This window comes from Cnephaeus nilssonii (assembly GCF_951640355.1).
Source record: "Cnephaeus nilssonii genome assembly, chromosome: 11".
Lineage (NCBI taxonomy): Eukaryota > Metazoa > Chordata > Mammalia > Chiroptera > Vespertilionidae > Cnephaeus > Cnephaeus nilssonii.
In genome coordinates this window covers 37393242-37416693 of record NC_137082.1, presented here as the reverse complement: position 1 = coordinate 37416693, position 23452 = coordinate 37393242, and the positions used below count along the sequence as shown (strand labels likewise).

General features: G+C 48.2%; 1 protein-coding gene across 3 annotated transcripts; it reads left to right on the top strand.

Moving 5' to 3' along the window:
• The first annotated feature begins 1071 nt into the window (after window positions 1-1071).
• Window positions 1072-23356, top strand: SLA2 (Src like adaptor 2). Of its 3 annotated transcripts, none has more exons than XM_079785025.1 (8): window positions 1072-1750; window positions 5444-5577; window positions 8180-8279; window positions 8649-8735; window positions 10433-10536; window positions 20619-20768; window positions 21700-21832; window positions 22255-23356. In XM_079785025.1, the coding sequence occupies exons 2-8, from the start codon at window positions 5487-5489 to the stop codon at window positions 22406-22408; spliced, it is 819 nt and encodes a 272-aa protein (XP_079641151.1). In that variant the 5' UTR covers window positions 1072-1750; window positions 5444-5486; the 3' UTR covers window positions 22409-23356. The 3 variants fall into 3 exon arrangements, with proteins under 3 accessions (XP_079641151.1, XP_079641152.1, XP_079641153.1); XM_079785026.1 differs by having other exon boundaries at window positions 5432-5577; XM_079785027.1 differs by lacking the exon at window positions 1072-1750 and adding an exon at window positions 1771-5361.
• Window positions 23357-23452: the final 96 nt, after the last annotated feature.

Sequence of the window (23452 nt, the reverse complement as noted above, 5' to 3'; positions counted from 1 at the left end):
GTGCAGGAAGCAGCTATCTCTCTCCTTCTCCCTTCCTCTCTGAAATAAATAAAAATACATATTTTTTTTCAAAAGCTCTCTCAAATCATTTTATCTAGTTCACATGGCAAAGTGTATTGTTTTACAGAGAAGAGCTGAGGAGAGTTAAGTGATTTGGCCAAGGTCACCTCACTAGAAAAAGTTCCTAGTTCTTCCAAAATCAATGTATTTTCATGTTTTTTTCAGCCTTTTATTGAGCACCTACTACCGGCTGGGCCTTTAGCGCCTTCCTGTATGTTTCCTTCTATTGGCCCAGTGAGGTACACGCTAGTTCCATTTTATGGATGAGAAATGGTCATAAAGCTACTAAGCGTCGGATCTAGGCTCTAGTGGAGTGCACCTCCACTCTGGCTCCTTCAGCTCTCCATGCCAAGTGCTCACGGAGTTCATGCCAAACCAGCCTTGCCTAGCAGAAATGGAGAACCCGAGCTGGAGTGTGCCCCAGCTGACCAGGTCCCCCCAGAAGCTGCATAATCTGAGCTGGAGTCCGCTATATCAGAGCGGTGGGTCATTTGGTGTTTAAAAAAAATCTCCGCAGTACACTAAGCCCCCTAATGGAAAGGCTGCAAGTGGGTTTGGTTATTGAGATTTTAAGCTGGGAATTTAAGTTTCTATGACTGAAGGTAACAATAATCAAAGGCCATTATATCAGAGATTCTTTATCCCGGCCGAGTGATTCCCAAGCTAGGGGTGCCTCAGAGTTCCCTGGAAGGCTTGTGGAAGGTTGTTGGCCCCACCATGGAGTTTCTCACTCAGTAGATTGAGATAGGGCCCAAGAATGTGCATGCCTAACCGTTCCTGGATGATGCCGAGGCTGCTAGTCTGGGGACCACACTTGGAGAAGCACTACCCAAAGGTCTTGCTACTCAGTGTCCCCAGACCAGCAACATGGGTGTCACCTGGGAGTAGTTAGCAATACAGAATCTGAACCTCACCCACCCCAGACACACTTACCCGAATCTGCTGGTTGAACAAGATCCCTGGGTGATTCCTGTACACATGGAAGGTTGGGGCACATCACTCCAAGGCAGTGCTTCCTTCCCGGACTTGCCAGTCACAGGGATCGCTTAACCTGTTTAAAATTCAGAGTCCTAGGCTGCTCCTCTGGTGACTTGCATTCAGATGTGGGAGGATCCCAGGATTCTGATACTAACAGAATCAGGTGAATATTATAATTGGGTAAACCTGGAGACTCCTGCTAATTTGCCTCAGTTTTGTGTTCCTTGGGCAAGACCAAGCTGTGAAGACAGAAAAAAACCTCTCCCTCCAGGATCATGACAAGGCAGCCGCTTCTGCCCAGGAAACAGGAACTTGGGGAAGGTGGCTCCTTGATGGTCTGTGATGCCGTCAGAGGAAATGGGTGGTTGTGAGAACCACAGAGTCTGCAGATGTGAGCCAGGAGCCCCGAGGACTCGGTCACAGGCTCAGAGAGCTCTGGGCCTCCTCCTCTGGCCCACCTGTGCTTGGGAGGCTCACCCAGTCCAGGCTCCTGTCCCATCCCAGGTAACCAGCCACAGGCAGAAACCAAGCTACCGAAAGCCGTATCGAGGGCCTCTCCCTGAAGATTCTCCCAGGCCAAGAGGGTCCTGGGTGTCCTAGGACTAAGGATGTTGACAGGCTTCCAGAAGGACCCCCCAAAGCCCTAACCTCTCCAGCCAAAGCATGTGTCTCAGCTGAGCCCCCATTCCAAGCCTCTGGTGACAGGAAAACAGTAAGTACGCTTGTTTTGTTTTCCGATGGCCTTGGGCCTGTGGGGGAGGATGGGCCGCTCAGAGACTGGGAGTGGGCTTTATAGTTGGGGGAAAGCTCGAGAAGGAGGTTTCTACTTAGGGTAAGGGGTGGTTTCTAAGGGTTCTGAAGGAACCGAGGCCCCCCTCCTACAACCTTTGTCCTCTGGAGGACTCCATTGTGCCCTCCAGCTTGTCTGCATGCCTCGTCTGGTCCCATCTCAGTTACCAACTTGGCTGTGTGACCTTGGGGCCCTCTCTGGGCCCCAGCTTTCCAATTTTCAGTGAATGAGAGAAGTCGGGATTATAATCTCTGAAGACACTTTCAACTCTAGTATCGTCAGTTCCTCTCAAAAGGGTGATATTTCTCAGCTGAAAGAGGGAGCCCAATCCAAATTCTCCACTCTTACTCCACCACTGAGAAATTATCCTCGGAAGCACAAACACACCAAGGCAGGAATGGCAGGCCTCGCTCTGCACTGACCAGCTATGTGACAGTGAGCATGAGGTCGGGCTCTGTGGGTCCTGGTTCTTGTATCTGAGTGGGATTCAAATGCAGACCTCGCAAAGGATCAGGTGAGATGATATAAAAACAATTGTGGGCATTGTGCTGATCTCAGCTGCCACTGGCCCAGGTCCCCTAACACAGTAAGTTATTCAAATGCTTATATTAATTATTAGGTCCTCTGTTTTAAAAGTTTTGGCCAACCCCTCTCCTCCTAGGCCTGCCCACCCCATGGTCTTCATTTGGCCCCCCAGGAGGCTGCCTGGCCCCACCAGGTGAAGGGAGCTAGCAGAGGGTGCTGGGGGCTTCAGTCTGAGTGCACTTCTACTTCCTCCAGCCCATCCCCCAGCTCCACCTGCTGCGGGAAGAAGTTTCTGGGTTTATTGCAGTTGGTGATTGTGGTGACTTTTCTTGCTGAAGGAGGGGAAAGGAAACTAACCCTTACTGAGCACCCATTCTGTGCCAGGCTCCTCGACTCCCCCATAGCCCTGTGGACTCGGCGTTATCCCTAATTCACAGATGGGACGGAAAGGTCGCATGCCCTTTCTGAAGTCACAAGGCTCCAGCCTGGGTGGCCTGAATTAATCACTCGTGCCACCTAGGAAAGGTCTCCCCTGGAATTTTCTGCACAGTAGAGCATAGAGCCCGCACCTCATACCCATGGGGAGCGGCAGGAGTGTTGAAAACCTGACCTGAAGGGGTGCCTTAGCAGCGAGGGAGTCGGAGACCTGAGGAGGCAGCAGCACCATCTAGGCTGCCAAGGCTTCAGAATCCCAAAGTCAGCAGGAGCCACTTCCTAATGAGGCCCGCTTTGTCTTAAAGAGCGCCTGTCCCATGAGTCCTGAAACCCCAGTGGGAGGCAGCAGAACCAGGCACTGTTAGCCCCTGTTGATGACACAAGACGGCAGAACTGAGGGCACTTCCCTTGCACATGTAGTTGCAAGGATTTTTACTCCAGACAGGACTGGCCTGTGAGGCCATAGAAGTCAATCCATGATAGTGACGGACACCTGTCCTCACCCGGGCTTGGTGTTAAGATTCAAGGGTAAGGACTGAGCCTGCTATATCACAAACTAGTGTAATTATGCATCTCTCTACTGAAAGGAATGAAACTACCTCCCTGAAACACTTTAAAATAGTGTTTAGAAAAATCAGCATTACCCTGGAAACCTGGGAATTTAAATTATTTTAAGGATAAGGCAGCTGACCAGCTCTGGTCAGCTAGCTCATTTGGTTAGAGCCTCATCCCAATAAGCCAAGGTTGCAGGTTCCATCCCCTGTCAGGGAACATACAAGCATCAACCAATGAATGCATAAATGGGTAGAACAAGTCTCTCCTCTCTCTCTCTCCTCCCTCCCTCTCCCTCCCTCTCTCCCCTCTCCCTCTCCCTCGTCAGTTTTTTTCCTAAGACACCTGTCCGAAGAACTAATAATTACATTCGTCCATTTAGTTCATATGTATTGACCACCTTCTATGGGCCAAGGGCCTCACAAAATGCTGAAAAACAGGCAAATAAGGAGAGGTCCCATCTTCATTGAGCTGTAGAATAATGGCATCCTATATAATAAAAGCCTAATATGCAAATTGTCCCCTTGACCGGGAGTTCGACTGGGAGTTCGACCGGGAGTTCGACCGGGAGTTCAACCAGGGGATGGGGCAGACCGGCCAACCGCCCATAGCCCCTCTCCCCAGCAGGCGGCCAGGGGAAGGGAGGCCTCAGCTGGCAGTCAGCTGTTGCTAGGGACCCTACCCGTGCACAAATTTTGTGCACTGGGCCTCTAGTCCTATATAATAAAACCCTAATATGCAAATTGACCGAATGGTGGAATGACTGGTCGCTATGAACTGACCACTAGGGGGCAGACGCTCAATGCAGGAGCTGCCCCCTGGTGGTCAGTGCGCTCGCACAGGGGGAAGCGCCGCTCAGCCAGAAGCCGGGCTCATGGCTGGCGAGTGCAGCGGTGGTGGCAGGAGCCTCCGCGGCAGCACTAAGGAGCAGCGAGCTGAGCTGTAGGGAGCAGCAAGCAGGCGGACAGTAAGGAGCGAGGGGTCCTGGACCGAGAGAGGGCACAGGCCGGGCTGAGGGACCCCGCACCCCCACCCCCAGTGCACCGGGCCTCTAGTATTAAACAAAAGCTTTAATAAATGAATAAAACAGGAAGGAACACAACAGGGAACCAAGAGAGAAAAGGGGAGGCTCTTAGGAGCAGCCTCTGGTGAAGTGACATTCAAGGCATAATAAAGGAAAAGCGGGCTTTTCACATGTGTTATCTCTAGGACCCGTATGTTATGTATTGTTATCCCCATTTTTCAGATGAGGAAATGGAGGCAGAGAGGAAATGCCTCCACACCAATCTTCCAAGCCTTGCAAGTCATCACTGTGTCACACAGCCTCCTAGTCATCTTACTTTGCCCAGTGTCACCTTAGCTTGCTGTGACACCAGATTCCCCTTGTCCACTTTTTTGTTGTTAATCCTCACTCGAGGATATTTTCCATTGATCTTTTAGAGAGAGTGGAAGGGAGAAGGAAAGATGGAGACATATCGATGTGAGAGAAACACATCAATTGGTTGCCTCCTGTGCGCACCCCGACCAGGGCCCCAGACCAGGGAGGAGCCTGCAACCAAGGTACATGCCCTTGACCGGAACTGAACCTGGGACCCTTTGGTCCACAGGCCCACACGCTATCCAATGAGCCAAACTGGCTAGGACCCCCTTGTCCACTTCTAACCCTAGCCATGGGTTATGGTATGCCTAGAGTGAACTCTGACCTATCATTGTCCCCTGTCACCCAAAATATGATCCCAGGTCAGGAAATGGTTCTGAGTGGGCCATCTGAATGAACTGCCAGGGCTGGGGGAATTCAGAGAAAGCTTCCTGGGGTGGGGTGGGATTAAGACAGCCCTGAGGGGGGAATAGGATATTCCAGCCAACGGGAGGGTGCACCCCACACACAAAGGCCCAGAAACAGAACAGCATGGCTGCAGCACAGTAAAGATGGGAGAAAACGGGTCCACTTTGAAGAGACCTTCACAGTCTGGAGCCTGGTCCTGATGGGAGGGAGATTATTTGCAGGCATCAGCAAGGAGGTTAGTAGGACAGAGCCAGGGAGGGAGGGGGCCGCCCCAGGCCCGGAGCCACAGTTCTGTCCCATCACAGCATCTCTTTCAGATTTCTCTCCACGATGTGCTTCTGAGAGTTCTTCTGAGGAGCAATGGGAAGTCAGCCCAGCAGAGGGAAAACCCTGCCAAGCCCAAGCTCAAGTCCCTCGGTCCAAGACCAGGGCCCTGTACCCATGCAACCAGGTAAGCTACGGGGCCCAGAACAGCCACGCCTTTCCCAGGGACCATCAGGCTGCACAGGGCCTTCCTGACCAGCCACTCCAAACAGCTTCAAGTGTCATTGAGTGCCTGCTGTATACCAGGGCCTCCCCGTGAGCCATCCAGGCAGGGCCCTGCTCTTGTAGAGCTTACATTTTAGCAGTCAGCATTAAACAACCAGGTAAAGGAGAACATCTACGAGAGTGACAGGTGCTAACCAGGCTGGGGGATAGTCCTCCAGGCATTTCCCAAGGCTTCCTTCCTCCTCAATCAATTTATTTGGAGACTGAGCTGGCAACTCTAAGACCAATCCCACTTCTGCAGCTCTCCATAGCTGCACTGTCTGTTACAATATTCTCTAATTATGTGAAGCTATTTAAATTTAAGTTAACATTAATTTAAATGAAACAAAATTAAATATTCAGCTCCTCAAGTCACACTAGCTGCATTTTAAGTGCTCAAAGCCATATATAGCTACTGGCTACCTTAATTGGACAGCAAAATTATAGAACATTTCCATCATCACTTCTATCTATAAAATTCTACTAGACAGTGATGCCCCAAAGCCTCTCCTCTTTTCCTGAGAGGTGCTGTGAAATACTTGAAGCGAAATTAGAGCTATGACAATTGGAAAAAATTGGCATATGCAATGAACATGTTGAACCTATAGCTATTATTTTCTAAGGTAGTCCTGAATAAAAATGCTACTTTTTAGGACAATTAGACAATCAAAATAAATTCTAGTATATTTATGTCAAAGCTACTGCCCCTAGTTTGGTTCTTGTTCCCCAAAATAGCCCACAAATCCTTTCTCAATGAGGTTGATTTGGGGTTTTGATAATGTATTCATCAGAGTTCTGCAGAGAAACAGAACCACAGAACCAATAAGGGGTTGTGTGTGTGTGTGTGTGTGTGTGTGTGTGTGTGTGTGTGTGTGTGTGTACAGAGAGAATTTATTTTAAGAAATTGGCTCATGCAATTGTGGGGGCTGGCAAGTCTCAAATTTGTAGGGCAGGCCGGCAGGCTGGTGACCCAGGGAAGAGCTGATGCTGCAGAATTCCAGAGTTGAGTCTGGAGGCAGAATTCCCTCTTCCTCAGTGGACCTCAGTCTGTTTTTCTTAACATCTTCAAGTGATTGGAAGAGACCCACGCCCATTATGGAGGGTAATCTGTTTTATTCAGAGTCTACTGATTTAAAATGTTAATCTCATCTAAAAAATACCTCTACAGGAACATCTAGACTGGTGTTTGACCAAATATCTGGGGATTGTGGGCTAGCCACATTGAGAAAAAAATTAACCATCACAGATAACAGGATTACTCTATACCAAGTGGCACCTTTAGGAGGAAGAACATGGAAAACACACACAGAACTAGGAGACGGCAGAACCAAATGTCTGCATATGAGTGTTGGGCAGGATCTGTCTGAGTCTGAAAACTTCCTTACAATGTCTGGGGCTTCCTTCCCTCTCCTCAGCCCCTGCCCCCAATATCCTCATCTCCCTCATACCAGCCTCTCCAGCCACTACAGCCACTGAGTCCTAAAGCCCTAGGCCTGTAGCCACCCAGTCTGCACAGAGAGCTGGGCCCAGCAGGCCTCTCAGGAAGAGACCGGGAAACCACACAGACCTACCTCCACCTCATTTCCTCTGAATCTAGCTGTAGGCAGCAGCCCCAGGGCTGCTCTGAGTCATGCCCAGGCTGGGGGGAGTGGAGGGGGAGGGCGGGGGTTGGACCTCCCAGCCCCCATGCAGGTGTCCTGCCTTCGGGGCCGTGTGCCCTCCTCTGCCAGGGTCTCCAGGAAAAGGACGGGCCTCTCTCGGTAGGTCTCGTTCTGGCCACAGCAGAAACATGGCTTTTGGGCACCCCGTTTCGTGAGTTACCTGTGCACCAGACTTACATCATCCAAAAGCTAAGGCTTTTGTGCCAGGCCTTGTGCACGCACAACCAGGGCTCACAGTAGCAGACGAGACCACGGTCCCTGCCTTCAGGGACAACCAAGTCCCAGAGATGGGTGCTTAGCCAATAATCAGTTACCATTGTGTTAGATTTTGTCAACAATGTGATTGATGTAAGGGACTCTGACCAAGGGTGTCTGCTAAGAGGTTTGTCAGGGAAGGCTTCCCTAAGGAAGGGACATTTCAGGCGGGGAGTGAAGGGTGCGGGTGAGTCAGCCAGGTGGAGGGGAGCAATCCAGGGACAACATATGCAGCTTAGCAGTTCCTAGAGGTGCATGGCCAGGGTTACAGAAGGGGGAGGGGCCCTTCCCGGGAACCTGGTTTGGCCCTTACTGTAGGACGCCCTCCACAAGACCTGCTTGCATTGTTTATTCAGGCATCAGGAATTTCCCTCACCATGGGATGTCCAGGCCCTGTGCTGCAGACAGTTCAGAGAAAGAAAACACCCCAGGCTCAGAGGAGCTCCTATCTGGGGTCACCACAGGGATCTCCACGTGTGTCTGAGAAGACATATAGGAACCAGCCCAGGATGCCTGTGTGAGGGTTGATGGTGGGATCCCAGACTCCTAGATCTCACATCTGGAGACAGGGCTGGCCAAGAGGGTGACCATCTCTGTCCCTCCATCCAGAGAGGAGAAAGCCCACAGCCGTGGCCCTGGGCAGTTTCCCGGTAGGAGAGCAGGCAGAGCTGTCACTGAGACTGGGGGAGCCACTGACCATCATCTCTGAGTAAGTCATTCCAAGGGCATTGTGTGGGATCATCTGCTCCCTCCCCCCCCCATACCTGAAGATGCACTGATGGGAGAAAGGGCCACGCCCTCCAGGAGAAAAGAGCATGGCCTTTGGTGCCGAGCTCCCACGTGGCCCTAATGTTGGGATTTCAGGCAGCATGACACACCTACAGGGAGAAGCAGTGGGTGGGCAGGCCATACAGGGGCCCTGAATCATGCCATCTATTGCCCAGGGGGGTACCTGCATTAGTTGGTGCAAGGAAACCTGGGAAACTCAGGTGGGATCCAGCCTGGAAGGGCCTTGTAAATCTCAAATGAGCAGTTCCAAGGGCCTTCTGAGAGGGGTCTCCCTCCTTTCTCTCTGCAGGGACGGAGACTGGTGGACGGTGCTGTCAGAGGGCTCAGGCAGAGAGTACAGCGTCCCTAGCATCCATGTGGCCAAAATCTCCCATGGGTGAGTTTCCACTCCAGGCCCTGCTTTAGGGGACCTTCTTGCTTTCACTTCCCACAAGTGTAGTCCTTTATGTCCAGTCCTGTGCTGAGCAAAGCTGGGGACGGGGGAGAATCAGGCCCAGGCTCTGCCCTCCAAAGCAGACAGGCCTGCAAGACTTGGGAGCCCAGAGGAGGTGGTTTGCAGGCCATGTGGTGGGACTAGTAGAGAATGCTAAGGGGGATTTGCAGGAGATGGAGCAGCCTGAATAAATGTTCTGAGGCAAGAAAACAAGGGCCTCTGAGGGAGGGCCAGACACGGGACACAGGGTCTCCACTGGCATCTCTCTGCCAAAAGTGAGTGACAAAAGGAACTGACTCTAGAACCAATTCTGTGCCTGGAGAGAGGAAGGCAGTGCAGTGCCTTTGGGTGGGACCTACCTGAACAACACGGGGCCAGGAATGTGTCCCTGTCCCTGTGCAAGTGCAAGCTGTGACCTCCACTCTTGAGCTCTGAGAGAAAGCAGGGCTGCAGCACTGCATGCCGTCCTGTTCTGGGGCTCACGGTGTGTCTGGCTCTGATGAGAGTAACACAGGGACCCTGGCACATGTGGACACCGCACAGGACCAGCTCTCAGAGTTGTCTGCAAGCCAGGTGAACCCACCTTGCCATGTGTTTTCTGATGACTGGGCCTTCTGGTTGGAGGTTTTACATCCTCAGCATGGCACTAAGTTTAAGCCACGGGATGGCACTAAGTTTAAGCCACGGGACACTGACTCTCTCTAGAAGTGCCTTTCCCTTGCCACTCCTTCCTTTACCTCCTCAGTCTTCATAAGACATGACAGTTTTTATAAGTCAACAAGAATGACTTATTTACTATAAAACGAGTCTAAGTTTGCTGCTGGCACCAAGTGAGACACAGCTTCTCTAATCTATTTACTTGGAATCATCTCCACCCTGACTCTGGCTTTGACTGTGGAATTTCACAAAATGACACGGAGACAGCATTTCCATCCAATCAGCTTCTGTAGGCTTTGCCTGGGGTCACAGGGCATGACCCTGGGGACTTAGGAGGCTGATGGCCTAGGACCAGAAAATTCCTGCAGAACCACCCTGAACTTCCCACTACAGTTAAGTCCATATAGATATATAGGTGAGGGGTTAAGGGAAAAGAGGAAGAAAAATATGGGATCAGAGTAATCAAAATCCCAGCATGGAGAGAGGCATTGGGGAGCAGGGTGGTGGAAGGCTGTGCTTTGAGAGGCACGTACGGTGACCAGTGGGCTGCATGATGTTTTCCAAAATTTTAGGCGTCTTGAACATTTGAGTTCCAGCCTGTCTGTCCACAAATCAGCTTCGTTGCGAGTTATATTTCTGTGATAATGAAAAAAGGTTCGCCTGCGTACCTTTGGCTACAAAGTTAATCTTTAAAATGCCCAAATAAAATATTTACTAAAATTTTAAAAGAAACAAAACGCAACGGGCGGTTCTTGGACAGGTGAGTAGCATAGTGGTGGGAGGAGGCGGGGCCGTGGTAGGAGAGAGGCCAGGATCTCCCAACTTGCTCCCAGCCCCCTGGGCTCTTGGGAGTGAGATATCCAGGCAGAAAAGGCTGGGGCTGACCCCAGGAGGTTGTCCTCAGAGACCCCTGGAGCCAGGACCAGGAGGACAACGCTGGGGGGCCACCGCCCCCAGGCTGACCCCCGTCTGCTCTTCCCCAGGTGGCTGTACGAGGGCCTGAGCCGGGAGAAAGCTGAGGAATTGCTGTTGCTGCCTGGAAACCCTGGAGGGGCCTTCCTCATCCGGGAGAGCCAATCCAGGAGAGGTGGGTAAGCCCTACTGGGGCTTGACTTGGGGGCAGAGGTCAGAGGTGAAGTGCAAAGGGCTGGAGTCAGGCAGTCTAGCTGACTGGCTGCCATGAGAGCCCATTAGCCATTGAGCACTAACCTGCGTTTCTAACAGGGTGTCAACAGCCCTCAGGAGGGATCCAACAGCGTATCCTTCCCTGACCAGCAATGATTTCTCCCTCCCCAAGACACCAGACATGATCCTATCATGCAAAAAGTTCACAAGTTAACAAAGTCTCCGTGCTTTGGGGCACCAGCCAGTCAGAGCCAGAAAACCCTTTGGAAGCCATCTCATGACCTTCCTTTCTCTGCTGTTCGGATGGGGAAAGAGGCCTAAGGAGGCATAGGGACATGTCACACTGCACATTCATGTGAGCCTTCTCCCACCTCAGGTACAGGGCCTTCGCAAACAAAGCATGACGTTGATGGAGTCTATCTCTGATGCCCCTTCCTCCCTCTGAGCTGCTGACCTGGTCCCTTACAGCAGAGGCAGGGAGGGACGTTGAAGGAGTGGCAGCAGCCACGTTTGTGTTTAGGCCCGTTAAGGGCCCTCAAACAATCCTGTGGGGGTTGTTCTTCCGTTGTACCCATTTTACAGAGAGGAAACTGAGGCTTAGAGGAGAGAAACAATTTGCCTGGGGAGACACAGCTAAGAAGTGCAGAGCTGGGATTCAAACCCAGCCAGAGTTTATCTCACTTTAGACACCCAGGAAAGGCCCACATTGACAATATGGTAGAACTACAAGCACAGTGGTGGGGTAGGGAGGAGCTATTCAGAAGTGAGGACCAGCCTCCTGTTCTTGCCCTAATTAGAAACAACTATGATGGGCTGTCAGGGTCCTTTGTTATCTACTCCATCTCCCTCCTGGGGGAGCCCCTCCAGCGAACCCTTGCCTCTCCTCCCCTTCCTTGGGGAGCTCCCTGATTTGACCGCTCCCCAGCCCCCCTCTGGCTGTTTTCCAGGCAGCATGAGTATTACACACACACACACACACACACACACACACACACACACACACACACACACACACACAGGCTTGCTGGAGTGGAGGCTGGGTCCGAGTGCAGCAGCTGCAAACAGGAAACCACAGCGATGGTGTTGACTTGGGTCAGGGGCTCATAGCCAGGGCCCCCGTGAGCACTGAAAGCCACAGGAAGTGCTTTGTGCTCAGCTCCCGTGCCCACCCTTCTCTGGCCTCGTTCAACCCCAAGAGCATACTGACCAGCCCTTATGGTCACTGCCCCTTTCCTAAGAAGGCACGTATACCAGGGAAATACCTGAGAAATACAGGAGAAAGCAGTGAGGATCCACATTGTGACTGGGGCTGAGGTTCGACTGGACTCTGAGCTTCCCCGCGGCCAACACCACGGGGCAGATCAGGGTGCCGCTCTCAGGATCAGAGAGGGAAGAGGCTCGCCAACTCTGCAAGAAAGGCCGAGGCTTCCCTGGTGTTACCTTGTATCCCTCATCCGGGCTTCCTTCGGACAGTTTGTCACACTGGGAACCGTGAGTCTTGTAGGCCAAGAAATCAGTTTCGTTCCATTGTTATGGAGGGTCTCAAACTGGGTGGGCCTCAGAATCACCTGGTGGGCTTATTGGAACAAAAAACTGGCCCGCACACCCAGCGCTGATTCAGACGGTCCCGGGCAAGGCCTGAGAATTTGCCTCTCCAACAAGTTCGCAGGTGATGAGGCTGCTGCTGCTGGCCTGGGGACCACACTTTAAAAACCGCTGACCTAGATCTTAGTTGCACTTTGAAATCATCTGGGGGGAACTTTGTTTTTTTTAAATTATTTTTTTTTAAGTATATTTTATTGATTTTTTTACAGAGAGGAAGGGAGAGGGATAGAGAGCTAGAAACATCGATGGGAGAGAAACATCGATCAGCTGCCTCCTGCACACCTCCTACTGGGGATGTGCCCGCAACCAAGGTACATGCCCTTGACTGGAATCGAACCCGGGACCTTTCAGTCCGCAGGCAGATGCTCTATCCACTGAGCCAGACCGGTTAGGGCTGGGGGAACTTTATAAACTACTGATTCCTGCACCCACCCCCAGAGTTTCTGATTTAATTGTTCAAGGGTATGGCCTGGGCCCTGGAATCTGTAAAAACTCTCCAGGTAATTTTTTTCCTTCTGGTGTGCTGTTTACTTGTTTTTTGGATTCCACATATTGCATTTGTCTTTATCTTACTTATTTCACTCAGCACAATATCCTCTAGGTCTATCCATGTTGTTGCAAGTGGCAAGATTCCATTCTTTTTAAAATTTTTTATGGCTGAGTCTTATTTCATTGTATATATGTACCACTTCTTCTTTTTTACTCATTGATTCGTGGGCACTTAGGTTGCTTCCATATCTTGGCTATTGTAAATAATGCCGCAATGAACATATGGATCCATGTCTTTTTTATTTATTGCTTTGCCCCCAGGTGATTCTGATGTGCAGCCAGGGTCAAAACTCAGGGCCCTGTAATCCACTGATGTAGTGGATCTGGGCCAGTGAGTGAAATGAAATGTAGCAGAAAACTTAAGAGTGTATCACTGGGGTTGGGGAAAATATTGCGTCATCAAACTTTTGTTTGTGTCCTGGGTCATAGTGTAAAATTTCATACTGTGGTTTGTGGTCAAAAAATGTTTGACACCGCAGCTTTAGGGGCCCGAGTGACATCCTAGAGCAGTGCTCCGCAGACTTGAGTGTACAGGAACTGTCAGGGGAGCTTCTTGACGGTGCAGACTCTTGAGCCCCACCTCAGACCTACCGAATCAGACTATTGGGCACCGAGATCAGAAATCTGCTCCCTTCACCATCCTCCCCGCCCCAATTCTTCTGATGTTCTTTTAAGTTTGAAAACACACTTATAATCTAGGCAACCCAGATTTAAGTAATAAGAGACTGTGTGTTTTATGTTCAGACTAGTGGCCCGGTGCACGAAATTCATGCACATTAAAAGGGAATTAATTAGAGGAAATATTTTAATATTGCTATTTGCCCTTTCTCTATAATAGAAGTGTCAGAGATGAAAGAAAATTAGTAAAATGTATATGAAAATCTCCCTCCTGTCAGAGTCTGGGGCGCACCACAGGACCCAGAGTCAAGTCCCCGCCCACCCACACACGCCTCAAAACTGCATGAGACCCAGACCTGGCCGGCCCCACTCCCGTCAAGCCTTGCCAGGCGGGGGGTGCAGCCTCAGGTCCCCCAGCCCCTGCATGAGGGTGCGAGGGTGTGGCAACCATTTGCATATTAGCTCTGTATTATATAGGATGTTGCATCTTATCATATATAAAGGTAGTTAACTATTGACCAAGTGAGTAATGTCAGGACCAGCTTTTCTTTGGCTCAAGGTCCAGATGTACCTCTGGGAAGGCAATTCTGCAGGGGCTTTGAATTGTGTGTGGACAGAAGAGGAAGGCCTGTGAGCTTCCAAGAACCCTACTCAGAGTCTGTAGGGGGAAAGAGAAATCCCCGCTTCCTTTCTCTAGAGTCCCTCTGGCATACCTGATTGTGTTCTAGGCCAGGGGAGAGCCATGGCAGGGCCCAAGTCAGGCCCAAAACTTTGGTCTGTGAAGGAGCGCTGAAGACTTTGTGGAGGTCATAGGACTGTTCCAGAAGTCAGGGCCAGGCCCCAACAGTATCACCCCCTTGTCTTCCTGCTGTCCTACTATGTGTCTGTTCTGTGTTGGACACTATAAAGGTGATTGATTAGCAAGACATGCTTCCTGCTACTGAGGGGCTCACCTCTGTCCATTCTGTCAGTTAGCATCTCCTGGGAGTCAGGGCTGTTAACTCATGGTTCCTGCCCTCAGGCTCAAGCAGTGGAGGGTCCAAGGTTCAGCATCCTCCTCAAGGCTGTCAGCTTCTCAGAGACTTCAGCAGAGGAAGTTCAGGAGGATCCTGCTAGGTCTACCTCCCACACACAGCTCCTAATCTGACCCCTCTCACCACTGTGAACCACCCCTAGCCCCCACCCTCCCCACTCCTGGCATTGTCATCAGAACACCTGGGAGAACATGGTGCTTGACCTCAGAGGTCTCGGCAGGCCAGGGTGTGACATTGGCTAAGCCTTCTGGAGCATTCCCAGGGTGAGGACTTTGGATTTAAGTGTGACAGGGAGGGTTCTGAGTAGGGGAGTGATATAACCCGATCCCTCAACTGCTGCGAAGAGAGGATTTGGCAGGGGGAAAGGTAGAAATGGGAAGCCACTGCAGGCTCCATCGGGTGAGAAGTGGTCAGATTCTGGATGTGTTCTCAATGTAGCCATTAGGGTTTTCTGTCGGGCTGCTTGTGAGGTTTGAGAGAAAGGCAGCAGTCAAGGATGACTCCAGGGTTAGTAGCTTAGTAATGGGTAAATAATGCTGCTGTGTCCTAGCCAGTTTGGCTCAGTGGATAGAGCGTTGGCCTGTGGACTGAAGGGTCCCAGGTTCGATTCCGGTCAAGGTCATGTACCTTGGTTGTGGGCACATCCCCAGAGGGGAGTGTGCAGGAGGCAGCTGAATCAATGTTTCTCTCTCACCGATGTTTCTACCTCTCTATCCCTCTCCCTTCCTCTCTGTAAAAAATCAATAAAATATATTTTAAAAAATAATAACGCTGCTGTTTTCTGAGATGGGAAGATGGTGGGAGGATAAATCAGAACCATCCCCTGGGAGGCTCACAGTTGGTTATGTGTGTTGGGGCAGGTGAGGGGTAGGGTTGAGGGACAGATGATGGCAGAGCAGGATGCTTGGTGCCACAAAGCACTTGTGCCTGGGCAGGCCTAGAGCTGAGGCTTCTCTTCGGCAGAGGCATTCTGGAGGAGTTGTCTGAGCAGAACTGAGTTGTAAAGGGAAGGATGGGGTTGCTCAGGTGTTACATATAGAAGGAACAGTGTAAGCAAAGGGCCAGGGGCCTGGTGAGGGTTATTGGGTGTTGGCTACATGCCAGGCATGCTAAATGCCTTACCTCCTTCATCACCTGCATCCTCGTGGTGATCTGGTCAGACTGGACAATTATCATCACTCTTTACAGATGAAGAAACAGATCTGAGAGGTCAAATAATGTGCTGTGAAGTGTGTGCGATTTAAACCAGGGAGTCTGAGTTAAAAAGGAGATGTTCTGGGACTGGCTGAAACACGCAGTGAAAAGGAACAGTGGGATAACAGGCCCAGAGGCCACTTACCGATGACCTTGGTAGGTGACCTGTCCCCACAATGGTATTGAAAGCCTCGCATGGGTTTGACAGAGCTTGCTTATTATTCCTTTCTGGTTCTAGTAACTGTGGTGATAGTGGCCAGCGTGGGGCTGCTGAAGAACCATTAGAGGATGTAGGGACTTGGTCGCTTCGTTTATGTGGGTTGGTTGGCCTCTGGAACCTGTTTTCAGATATTTAGCCCTTTCCAAATACAGGGTTGTTCAGGGTCACAGCATAGCTCCAGAAGAGACTATTCTTAAAAGGACAGAGGTGAAAGAGCTTCTAGAATCATGTAGAGAACAAGGAAAAGGAAGCCGGGATCCTACTCCACACTTCTCTTTGTATCCTTGCTAAATTCACTTATTAGTTTAGTAGCTTTTTTGTAGATTCCTTAGGATTTTCTACATATATGATCACCATGTCTATAAATACAGTTTATTTATTTTCCAATCCATATGTCTTTTATTTTTCTTGCCTTATATTACTGACTAGGACCTCTAATATGAATGAAGTGGTAAGAACATTTTTGCTATATTCCCAATGTCATAAAAAATATCCAGAAAAGTGCAGGGAAGGAGAGACTTTATTAAAGTGAAACAGTTTGCAAACCAGAAAAATGCAGGCTCCAGTGGAAACTGAAAGTACGCTCTACCCAGACAAAGGGGAGGCCGCCTTTTATTGAGAAAGTTCCCAATTGATCTAACGTTATGCAAATTAGGTTTCCAAATTCATACCGTTCTGAATGGTCTGAATTATGCAGTTCTGACTGGTCAGTATTGTGTGTTTTGAATGTTGAATAATCATTATAGGACAGTTCTTATTGGTTGGTATAGATGCAAAGGAGGATATAATTGTGTAATTCTTTTTAAAAATATATATATTATTGATTTTTTACAGAGAGGAAGGGAGAGGGATAGAGAGTTAGAAACATCGATGAGAGAGAAACATTGATCAGCTGCCTCCTGTACACACCCTATTGGGGATGTGCCCGCAACCAAGGTACATGCCCTTGACCAGAAATCAAACCTGGGACCTTTCAGTCTGCAGGCTGACACTCTCCACTGAGCCAAACCAGTCAGGACCCAAATTCATTTATTAAGTCTAATTTTGATGGAGTCTTTAGGGTTTTCTATGTACAGTATCATGTCATCTGCGAATAAGGACAGTCTTACTTCTTTTCCAATTTGGATGCCTTTTATTTCTTCTTGCCTGGATTGCAATGGCTAGTACTTCTAGTACTATGTTGAACAGGAGTGGTGAGAGTGGGCATCCCTGTCTTGTTCCTGTTCTTAGGGGAAATGGTTTTAGTTTTTGCCCATTGAGTATGATGTTGGCTATAGGTTTGTCATATATAGCTTTTATTATGTTGAGGTATGATCCTTCTATTCCCACCTTGCTGAGAGGTTTTATCAAGAAAGGGTGTTGGATTTTGTCAAATGCTTTTTATGCATCAATTGTATGACTATGTGATTTTTATCTCTCAATTTGTTTATGTGATGTATCATGTTTATTGATCTGCGAATATTGTACCATCCTTGCATCCCCGGGATAAATCATATTTGGTCATGTGTATGATCTTTCTGATGTACTACTGGATCCGATTTGCTAGAATTTTGTTGAGGATTTTGGCATCTATGTTCATGAGGGATATTGGCCTGTGATTCCCTTTCATTGTGTTGTCTTTTTAAAAAAGTATATATTTTATTGATTTTTTTGCAGAGAGGAAGAGAGAGGGATAGAGAGTTAGAAACATCGATGAGAGAGAAGCATCGATCAGCTGCCTCCTGCACACTCCCTACTGGGGATGTGCCTGCAACCAAGGTACATGCCCTTTGACCGGAATCGAACCTGGGACCCTTCAGTCCCCAGGCCGACGCTCTATCCAGTGAGCCAAACAGGCCAGGGCCATTGTGTTGTCTTTATCTGGTTTTGGTATTAGGGTGATGCTGGCTTCATAGAATGAACTTGGAAGTGTTCCTTCCTCTTGAATTTTTTTGGAATAGTCTGAGGAGGATAGGTTTTAGTTCTTCCTTGAATGTTTGGTATAACTCCCCTGTGAAGCTGTCTGGCCCTGGGCTTTTGTTTGCTGGAACCTTTTTGATGACTACTTCAATTTCTTCCATAGTTATTGGTTCTACTTATTTTTATAGCTTCTTAAGGTGAAAGCTTATTTTATTTTATTTATACCTTTCTTCCAATGTAAACATTTAAACTAGAAATGTATCCTTAATTACTGACTTAGCTGAGCTCACAAGTTGTTTTTATTTAATTAAAAATATTTTCTAATTTTGGTTGTGATTTCTTCTTTGATACCTGGGTTATTTCCAAGTATTTGGGAATTGTCTAGATTTTTTTAAATTATAATTTATAATTTAATTCTATTGTGGTCAGCAAACATACCTTTAATTATTTCAATCTTTTAAAATTTGTTTTTATGGCCCAGTCTAGAGTCTATCTCAATATTCCATCTGAACTTGAAAGAAAATGTATGTTGTTGATAAGTGCAGTGTTCTATGTTAATTAAGTCAAATTAGTCTATTGTATTGTTTAAGTCTTCTATATCCCTATTGATTTTCTGTCCTATTAAGTACTCAGAGAGGAATGTTTGAAACTCCAATTATAATTATGAATGTCTATTTTTTTTTCTGTCCATTCTGTCAGTCTTGCTTTATATATTTTGAATCTCTACAATTGGGTGCATATAAATTCAGGATTTTTATGTCTTCTTGATATGTCCCTCATATCTCTGGTAATCTTCTTGATCTTGAATTCTACTTTGTCTGATATTAATATTACCACTCCAGCTTTCCTGTGATTAATGTTTGCATGATACATTTTTTTACTTTTAGCCTGGGTTTTAACATTCAAAGTATTTTTATTGTACAGTTGGATCTTGCTTTTTCAAAATCCAGTTTGAAAATCTCTGCCTTTTATTTATTTTATTTTATTTTATTTTTCAGAGAGGAAGGGAGAGGGATAGAAAGCTAGAAACATCGATGAGAGAGAAACATCGACCAGCTGCCTCCTGCACGCCCCCCACTGGGGATGTGCCCGCAACCAAGATACATGCCCTTGACCGGAATCGAACCTGGGACCCTTCAGTCCGCAGACCGACGCTCCATCCACAGAGCCAAACCGGCCGCGGCAATCTCTGCCTTTTAATTGGAGCACTTAATACTTCCTCAAAATAAACACTTCCTAGAACTTATAGTACCTATTGTTTGGGATTCATTCCCACCTTTTGTTAGCATTCCACAGGAAAAGATTAAGTGACAGGGTTACTGCCTCTTCTTCCAGGTTGTCTGTGACATAGTTTTCTCATCTGTAAAGAGGGAATAATTGTACTTACCTCATAGGGTAGTTATAAGAATTACATGATATAATCCATATAAAGCATATAGTAGACACTCAATAAATGAAAGCTACAGATAGCTTTAGATCATTAAATGATAGTAATAACAGATTATTTCACTAAGAATCCTCTTTCCATTTGGCTTTGATGAAATGTTGATTTAAGAAATGAACCCCGCCGAAACCAGTTTGGCTCAGTGGATAGAGCGTTGGCCTGCGGACTGAAAGGTCCCAGGTTAGATTCCATCAAGGGCATGTACCTTGGTTGTGGGCACATCCCCAGTAGGGGGTGTGCAGGAGGCAGCTGATCGATGTTTCTAACTCTCTATCCCTCTCCCTTCCTCTCTGTAAAAAATCAATAAAATATATTTTTTAAAAAAGAAAAATAATGAACCCCATTTTACAGTTATAAAGTTATCTCATATACATCCTCATCTGATGAAAAACTACTAGAGATCTGCGTAGTATAATGATTTTACAGTCTTTTTTCTGTATTCATTTTTCAACCATATGCTTTCTTTGCTTAGGCAGTTTTTTAAATTAAAATTTCTGTTGAGACCTATCAAACTGTATACTTTAAATACGTGCATTTATATGTTAATTAGACATCAATAAAGTTGATTTTAAAAATTAAAAAACAAAAACAAAAATGGAAAAATTCTGTCACATGCATGTATATAATGTACATATATAAGTAAAAGACTAATGAGAAAACCAACATCCAAGTGCCCAATTACCAGCTTAAGAAATTGTGCAATCTTTTAGAAGCCCTTTGCATGCTTCACTGTTAACCATTGTTGTTTTATTCATAGCTTTGCCATACACGTATCTCTGTGTAATAGTCTTGACTGCCTTTGACCTCTATATAAATAGAATCATGCTGAATGTATGCTTCTGTGACTTCCTGCTTCAGCTCATTATTTTTAAGGTTTATCTGTGCTTAAATGTGTAGTGGTTGTTAACGTTTACTGCTCTAGTCTTAAATTATATATTCCACCATTCTACTGAGTGCCGATGGGCTGTTCACAATTTGGGGCTTTTCCAAACAATGCTATGAATATTGCTCGTGCATTTCTAAGGTAACATGTTGGGATGGAACTGCTGGGTTGTGAGGTAGGTGCATGGTCAGCTCAACCAGTTAATGTCAACTGCTTCCAAAGTGGCTTGTACTAATTCATCTTTTCACCAGCAGGGTAAGAGGTTCCTCTTTCTCCATGTCCTTGCTGATATCTACTGACACATTTTCACATTCTAACTCTTCTGCCCACTTGAGTCTTCCTAACAGCCAACCCTTACCGGTAATGCTCATTTAAACTGTGCCAGGCTCTGTACCCATGATCTCATTTCACAAGAGCCCTATCTATTATGTATTGTCATTTATGACCAAGAGAACAAGACTTTGTCCTTTTCTACCTATTTCTTCTGCCTGGACCCAGGGCTATCCACTTTGGCCACCTCATCTCTTCTTCCTGCCAACTTGGGCAGAGCCAGGTCCCAGCAGGACCTCAGTCCCACCTTGGACTCTTTCCTCCTCAGGCTGTTACTCCTTGTCAGTCCGCCTCAGCCGCCCTGCATCCTGGGACCGGATCAGACACTACAGGATCCAACGCCTTGACAATGGCTGGCTGTACATCTCGCCGCGCTTCACGTTCCCCTCACTCCAGGCCCTAGTGGACCATTACTCTGGTATGGCCTTTCCTTGCCTCCATGAGAGTAGACTGGGATGTGACTTTTAGGGGTCAGAGAATCCTTAGACACTTTACCTGCTAAAGAATATCCAGACAGATGGAAGAAGGGCCTCCCCTACCCTCATGCCAGTCCCTGTGCCAAGAAACACAGACTGGCAGTTGTTTAAAAAAAACCACCATGTTTTTATTGATTTAAGAGAAAAAGGGAGTGATAGAAACATCAATAATGAGAATCATTGATCGGCTGCTTCCTGCATGCCCCACACTGGGGATCAAGCCCACAACCTGGGAATGTGCCATGACCTGGAATCAAACCATGACCTCCTGGTTCATAGGCCAACACTCAACCACTGAGCCACACCAGCCAGGCAAGGCAGTCCTATCTTTATCCCGTGTGTGAGTGCAGGCCACTAACTCATCCACTGCTGTAGTTCTGAGTCAAAGCTCCAGCGGGAAGCACAGTTGTCTCTACAGGAACTAGGCCCAGATCTGTTGCTAGTGTGGAATTCAAGTTGATTCTTAGCATTTTCTGGTGCCTTTGCAGTAACAGGCACTGGAGGATGTGGAGGGGAGAATAAAACTGGGAAAACTGATCAGGGGTTTGCTGGAAGGTTGTTCATGTGATGGATACTGAGCATTCCGTAGTTTTCTTCCCGAAGTGCTTTCCTAGCCAGAAACTGGACTCAAAGAGGTCCATCAACTTACCCAGAACCACAGTAAATTAAGTCTCCCAGAACCTAGCCCAGAATGACTTTTGATTGCATCTCAGCCTCTAGGAGATGAACAGCTTGGGACTCTTGCGCTGTAATCCTTTTTAGACCATGCCCCAATCTGCCAAGTGTGTAAAGCTGTCCGGTGAGGGTAGGGGTTGTTGGGGAGGAAAGGAGGGCTGGAGTCACCCATGTCAAGGGTCTAGGTCTCTTCCTCAGAGCTGGCGGATGACATCTGCTGCCTCCTCAAGAAGCCCTGTGCACTGCGGAGAGCTGGCCCAGTCCCCGGCAAGGACATACCTTTACCTGTGACTGTGCAGAGGGCACCCCTCAACTGGAAAGAGCTGGACAGGTGAGAGGAACCCTGGGACATGGAGGCAGAACAAGGGAGAATTAGGCTTTACCCGGGGGAACCCACAACCCAGAATGAACCTGACAACTTCAGGGATACTGGGGGGCCAGTGAGCATTGATTGAGCTCTTAGAGGCCAGCCTAGGCTCAGCAGGCGGGTAAGGGGCAGTGGCAGGGAGGATAAAGTGGGCATGCAATGGGCAGCCTGGACATGAAGGTGGCCAGAATGGGAGGAAGGTCAGAAAAGATAAGGTAGAACAAAGAGTACCAGTCCTGAGTGAAGAAGTCAAGCTCTGGTTTGATCTGATAGGAAACAGAGAGCCACTGTGAATTTTTTTAGCAGGAGTGAATTAAAAACGGTGAACTGTGTGGTGAATGCAGGGAAGACGGCTCCTTGACCCAGCTCTTTTCCACTCTCCATAGCTCCCTCCTGTTCTCTGAAGCACCTGCCACAGGGGAGGCGTCTCTCATCAGCGAGGGACTCCGGGAGGCCCTCAGCTCCTACATCAGCCTGACTGATGACATCTCCTTGGACGATGCCAAAGCCCAGAGGCCAAAAGGGGAACCAAGGTTGTAGCACCTAGAATCCCAAGGCAGCTCAGCCTAACTGCGCACCCCACAGGCAAAAGACTGTACTGAGTGAGGGGAGAACAGGGATACAGAGGCACATTCAAGGTCCCACCTCTTACCTTGTTCCTTCCTCTCAGCTCTAAGAAGTCATATACCTCCTCCCAGTGCCATGGCCCTGCCTACAACCTCTAGTTCAAGGACAGACCAGTTGAGAGCAAGGCCAGGGCTCCAAAGAGCCTAAACTTCCTCTGGGGTCTGATGTAGTCTGTGCTCAAGTTTGGGAATTCCAGCACATCTTCCTCCCCTGCTAGTTGAGTCCCATTCAAAACCCTCCCCCAACCCCTTGCTAACCAGTCTCCAGCCCCACCCACAAGGTGGAAACAACCAGTAGCATCAAGAAAAAAAACACATTTTAAGAAAATTTACAAGGGGCAGGAAAACAGAGGGAATAGATGGCTCACCAGAGCAACAGAACCTGGACTGTCCGGCCTCCCCCTGACCCTAGAGCAAAGAGGACATCTGACAGTCCAGGTCCTTAACTGTCCTCACCAAGCCCCTTCTTTGGACAGTTGTAGCTCTCAGATTTCATTTCATTTTGCAACTTATCATTGGGACCTGGCTAAGCCTTACTGGCCTTGCCATCTAGTGTCCCAATGCAAAATGACACCTTCTGAGACTAGTACACTGTGATGAGATCAGTTATGTGTGGCTCTCAGTGCTGGGCAGGGGCACTAGGGCATCAGAAAGTGGTAAGCCCTCTCTCCACAAAGCTAAGACCTTGGCCTTAACCCATAAAGGGAAAGAAGCCTGGTTGGGGCTGCTAAAGGAGCAGGAAGAGGAAGAGGGATGGAGATGGGAGGGCACCACTTCTAGTGTTCCAACTAGGTTCTCATGCTAGTGAGGTGGGAAAAGGCTTTACCAGGTATCATCAACAGTTGTCAATTAAAGATCTGATTTATTCAAGTATCTGAAAACATTCTACAATGGAAACTGTTACCAGATGCTGCTTATACTGTGCTATGGACCACGCACATATTGCCATACTGTTTTT